Source organism: Acyrthosiphon pisum, unplaced genomic scaffold, assembly GCF_005508785.2.
Source record: "Acyrthosiphon pisum isolate AL4f unplaced genomic scaffold, pea_aphid_22Mar2018_4r6ur Scaffold_440;HRSCAF=875, whole genome shotgun sequence".
NCBI classification, from domain to species: Eukaryota; Metazoa; Arthropoda; class Insecta; order Hemiptera; family Aphididae; genus Acyrthosiphon; species Acyrthosiphon pisum.
In genome coordinates, this window is record NW_021773945.1 from 15,051 (window position 1) to 20,783 (window position 5,733).

Here is a 5,733-nt window from a genome sequence, read left to right on the forward strand (position 1 = left end):
GCAAACAGTTTGGTCAACTTTGCCGATTGTTTACTGATATGGCATATCAAAGTTATTCATCGCCAAAACGCTATTTTGTATATTTTAATATTTAAAGTGATAAGTTCATTGGTAAAAAGAAAATAATTAATCTTTCGTGTTTAGTTTTTCTTTTAAAAAGATGGATGAAGTAACCATTTCATGTTTAGGATTGCTCCTTCAAGAGTTTTTTAACCCAGCAGAAGTTATTGACAGTATTGATTTTTGTCTGACGAATGAGGATTATGATTTGTTATTAATTAATCTAATTAGAGAAACTCATTTTCGTTCAATTTGGAGTGAAGATTGGATCAACAAATTTACTGCTAGAGATTTTCACAAATTATTTAGAATGACACAAGATACATATGGAAATCTATTAACAGCATTAAGTGTCAATTCTGAATTAATAAAACCATACACAGGAGGAAATAAGCCTGTCTCATTTCATAAAAAAGTTCTTATAAGTCTCTGGTATTATGGTAGAGAAATGTCTATGCATGCAATTGGTAACCAGTTCGATACTGCAACTTCAACTGTTTATAATATTGTTCAAGAAGTCACTGATTGTCTTTGTAATAGTATGGCTAAAAAATTTATCACTTGGCCCAACATTAAAGAATGTACAATAATTGAAGAAGGATTTAGAGTGAGAGCTAATTTTCCTAGTAAGTTAAATAAAAATTTTGATTATATTACATATCGTCAACTTACTGCCAAAACTCATTAAACTCACTAATATACAGCAAAGCGTTTTCACATTTATTGTTTGTAACTTTTGTAGATGTCATTGGTGCGATTGATGGTTGTCATATTTCTGTAAAAGTTCCATCTCTAGAACAAGACAGCTACACAAACAGAAAGATGACCAAAAGTATTATTGTTCAAGCAATTTGTACATCCAACAAGATATTTACAAATATTTGTGTTGGGTATCCAGGTCGTGTTCATGATGCTCGGGTGTTTAAAAATTCTGAAATATTCAGTATTATGCAAAATGAAGGGCCAAGCTCTTTATTCTATGACAAATATTATTTATTGGGCGACTCAGCTTATCCAAACTTATCATGGCTTATAACTCCATATAAAAATTATGGAAATCTATCAGCAAGAAAAAGGAAATGGAACTATTTTCATTCTCAAACAAGGGTCGACATTTAATTAAGTTTTGGATTACTTAAAGGAAGATGGCGTAGATTATTATACCTGAATGTCACAAATATTTCAAGAGCCCCTAACATAATCCTTGCATGTTGTGTATTACATAACTTTTGTTTGGTGAATGATGATGAATTAGATGAGATTGTTAATGATGTCCAGCTAGATAACACTTCTCAAACTGATATACATAATGCAATATATGGAACTGAATCTGGCAATGCAAAAAGAGATGAACTATTAAACATTCTAGTTCCCTAGTGTAGGAAACCTCTCCATCTAGATATATGTTTTAACTGTTTATACATTTTTATATATAATTATATACTTACATTTATACTTAACATGAATATTTTTTTTCTTTATACATCTCTCTTCATATAAGTATAAATAGGAATACAGTGAAACCTCTAAATACCTGACACTCACAGTCGTTGTGATTTTGTCTGTTATTTAGAGTAGTTCGTTAAGGGAAGTTTCACTGTATAAAAATATACAGAAATCAAGAGATCAAGATCTATTAAATATTTAGTTTATAACAACAGTTTATTTTTATTGATCTATTAAATATTTAGTTTATAACAACAGTTTATTTTTATTTATATATTAATTAAAATTTAACACTTTATAACAAATTAATAAAACATAAAAACATCCTAACATTAAAAGTTCCACTTGACTTAGAGCAAACTATCTTGCAAATTTATAATCTAAAAAATGTAAAACAAAAAAAAATAATACAGTAACTTTGATATCACTCACTTAGAGATCATTAAAAAAAAAGAATAAAAGAACATATTTAATTAATCAGAATCAGATCTTCTACGTTTCTTCCTAGTGGTATTTTCTACTAGCTTAGCAAATATATTTAACATTTCTTGTCTTTGATTATTTTGTATAATCATATTTTCTTTGATATGTTCATAATGTTTTTCCTGCATGTCGAGAACTTCTTTATGCTGTTTGGTCATGTGATCCAATATATCGGATGGACTCACTTTAGATTTTGGTTTAAGACTTTTTTTGGGGTTTTTATGCATACCTTTTGTTATAATTGGATTAGCTATTTCAAAGTTAACTATATCAGCCTGTGAAGTACTTTCTAAAGTATTATTCAATGGAGTTATTATTGTACTAGTTGCCTTAATAGTGTCTAGCAATGTGGGTGGGGAGACCTTATGTTTATCTTTGATGGCATGCATAACATCATAATACATTGGCTTCTTTTTTGCAGCTTCTCCTGTTTTATTTGCATTATCTTTAAAAGCAATGTATTTATTTTCCAAGTTCCTCCACTTCTGATCGCATTTTTTACCACTTTCCTTTTCATTTGCAGCCACTTTGTAACCCAGGTTATGTAATTCAATACTGATATCTTGCCAAACTTTATACTTTGGTGTTCTTTTATCTTTTAATTTTTGTTGATAAAGATCAGAAGTCACTATTTCAATAAACTTTTCAGTAGCTTCGTTGTCTCGTGGTGTTGAACGGTATGTTGACCAAATAAAGTAAAAAAAAAAAATACTTTCTAAATTAAATAAAAAAAAACAATAAAATACTAAGTTCAATAAAATATAGTAATAATAAGTAATATCTATCAATTAGGGAACAGAAATATTTAGGTTATAAATGCATTATTATCTGTTATTAAGTTTTCTATGAAATAATAAGGGCCACGGATCCTTTTAATTTTCTGTTTAATAGTCACAGTGATTTAAACTTTAAATGATCATCTCACATCTAATACATTATTTAACAAATCTAACTAATATTGTTTAGTGACACTATTTTGTATAATGACAGCAGACACAGGAAGATCGTACATTTCTATAGGTACAATATTTAAGGTCTGCATAATACTTATCAAATACCGTAAATTTTTTTTATTACATAAAAAAGGAATCTAGACATACAGCCAGAAATACAGTATCTTGCTATTTACCTGAATCAACTTGAGTGTTGCAATCATCATCATTATCGTCATGACTGGTGTTAAGGTTCCCACATGTTCCTAAAATTATTAAAAAAAAACCATTTGTTAAGAAACTTATATTTAAGAAGTTCCACCTTTTATTCAATATTATGATTTATGACTATAGTCTGGAATTGTACGTATTAAAAACGTACAAAATATGCATGCATTTATGCACTGGTTATCATTCAAATATTCACTACATGTACAATATGTAAACAAAAATGCATTTTCTAAATTACATTAAGAGCAGCAGAAATACGTGTAGGTATGTTGTTGGAATGGTAGTATTATATGAATATTACACAATTGTATGCATATTTTTTAAATAAAACGTATACCAGATCTATTGATCATAATTCAAACTTATAGCTTATCTAGCACCTTTTTGTGACTGTTAAAAAAAAAAACATGCAAATGTATATAAATCCGGGCCCTATTTATGTATTATACATAATGTTCTAAATAAATTAAAAATAATTTCAGCTTTTAACTAAATTTGCATTTATAGATTATAGTCCAGGCTGGATAAAAATTAGAATGTACTTCTGATTAAGTAATAATACATGCTTACAGTCTTATGCGGTCATTGACTCATTCATAATTCTGTCACAATTTATATAATTCATATATTGATATTTACCTATTTCATCATCGCTGTCATCTAAATTACTAAATACATTTTTAATCTTAATTTTTTCAATAATTTCATTTTGGTTTTTTTGACATTCAACACTAGGAATAACCACTCCATGCGAGCTCAAAACTTTAACATTAACATATGCCCAGTCATGACTTCCTTCTGTAAAATGTGTATTATTAATTGGTATATTAAATTCATTCAACAATTTATATTTTATTATTTTAAATACAAATAACAGTGACATAGCCAAGGGGGGGGGGGCACTCGTCCGGGATTCATAGTTAGTATACAGGGTGATTGATTAAGCGTAAAACACTCATTATCTCAAAAAGTATTCACTTTTTTCAAATTTTTTTTTTTCAAAATTTTAGATCTACGCTGTTCTAGAATTATATAATTTTTTTATATTTTTCACCCTCATATTTATTAGGAAAAACACTATCAACTTCTGATTTTCAAATGGTAACCTATACTTTTAATTTCATAAATTAATAAAGCTATTTTTTTTATGAATTATCACGTTTAAATTTTCATTTTTCATTAATCCGTTGATGAGATATAACTCCTCAAAGTTGGGTAGTTTTGGCAGGTGTTTGTGTGTTATACCTAGTCGGTAGATACCGCAGCAATTTGGATTTTTATGCCTCAGAGTAATAGATATTACACTTTTGAAATCATTTCAAGTACAGTAAGCTTATAAGTTGTGCCCCTAAATGTATGTAAAATGCCCATTTAGCAGGGCGTCCACCGTGCGCCCCACTAAAAGTGATTGCGGCACTACTGCACTTCTCATAATAATACTTATCAATTATAAAGACCAGAAGCTAAAAGGGGTAGAATACGATTGCGTACGGTGCTTATCGGCGGTACCTTTTTCAACCTTTTTTCATAACACGATTGCGCACGTTATTTTTGTGCAACGTTGTCATGCTAGCCGAAAGTCACATATAGATGAAACTGGAAATAGGGTAGGACAATGGGCAATTTCATAGCGCCCATCCACCAACACATGTGGTTATATCAATGATAACAGAAATCCAAGTCGAAACGATGACGAAAAATATGTTCAATTTCAAAAGAAATTAACAAAAATATGGCTCTTTCTGATTTAAGACGGATTAAACCTTCAGTAAAAATGTATGATGAGTATAAAATTGACAAAAATATTATGGTGTATTTATCTAAAATTGTGAACTTTTTGTATATTTATAAATTTGGCAACGTTGCATACGCAATCGTGTCGTTTTACGAATTTCCATTGTTATACAGCAAACATACGCAATCGTGTTCCCAAAAAGGTAAATCGTACGCAATCGGGTTCTACCCGCTAAAAGTAATAAACTCGATATCGGTCGAACCCAAAGTATAATAGCGATAACCATTGTACCTGCTCGCTACAATAACTTATTGTCATATTATAAGTGATTGGACCATTACTGTCACATATCCATACACACGTGTAATCCCCACGACCCCGCTACATACCAGGTCATGTCTGATGAACATCGAAGGAAACAGTGTTGAGTGTTGTCTGATTAGGCTGATTTTCGATTACTAATATACTCTGTCTCAAAGTAGAATACACCGGTTTCGCGCATCGCGACTGACGGCCGCGGAAGCTCGTTGCCCGATTTTCCCCCACTATGAGACGAAATCGACAGCCGACGTAAACCGAATAGTCGACAACTTCCGACGGCAATACGAAAGCGGTAGCATACACCGAGTACAAATAATAAATAGAAAAATAATAAAACTATCGACGTCGGCCTGCATACGCCATACGTTGACAATGTGTGTACATAGAAGTACAAATATGAAGTTTCATAATTTATTTTTTCATTAAAAGGTATTTATAAAAATTGTTGTATAATGTTTAAAAATGCATAACTGTGTAATTTTTATATTTTTTCTGTAAAGTAACCTATAATATTTGAATTATTTC

General features: G+C 30.1%; 1 protein-coding gene across 1 annotated transcript; it reads left to right on the plus strand.

Moving 5' to 3' along the window:
* The first annotated feature begins 160 nt into the window (after positions 1 to 160).
* Positions 161 to 1,179, plus strand: LOC103311035 (protein ALP1-like). The gene is made up of 2 exons (XM_008190564.1): positions 161 to 686; positions 803 to 1,179. The coding sequence occupies exons 1-2, from the start codon at positions 161 to 163 to the stop codon at positions 1,177 to 1,179; spliced, it is 903 nt and encodes a 300-aa protein (XP_008188786.1).
* Positions 1,180 to 5,733: the final 4,554 nt, after the last annotated feature.

What these genes read in the sequence shown, in the direction of transcription:
- LOC103311035 (XM_008190564.1), top strand. Translation starts at nt 161, where the DNA reads ATGGATGAAGTAACCATTTCATGTTTAGGATTGCTCCTTCAAGAGTTT. An exon ending in AGTGAGAGCTAATTTTCCTA is followed by an intron (nt 687 to 802) that starts GTAAGTTAAATA and finishes TAACTTTTGTAG; the next exon opens with ATGTCATTGGTGCGATTGAT.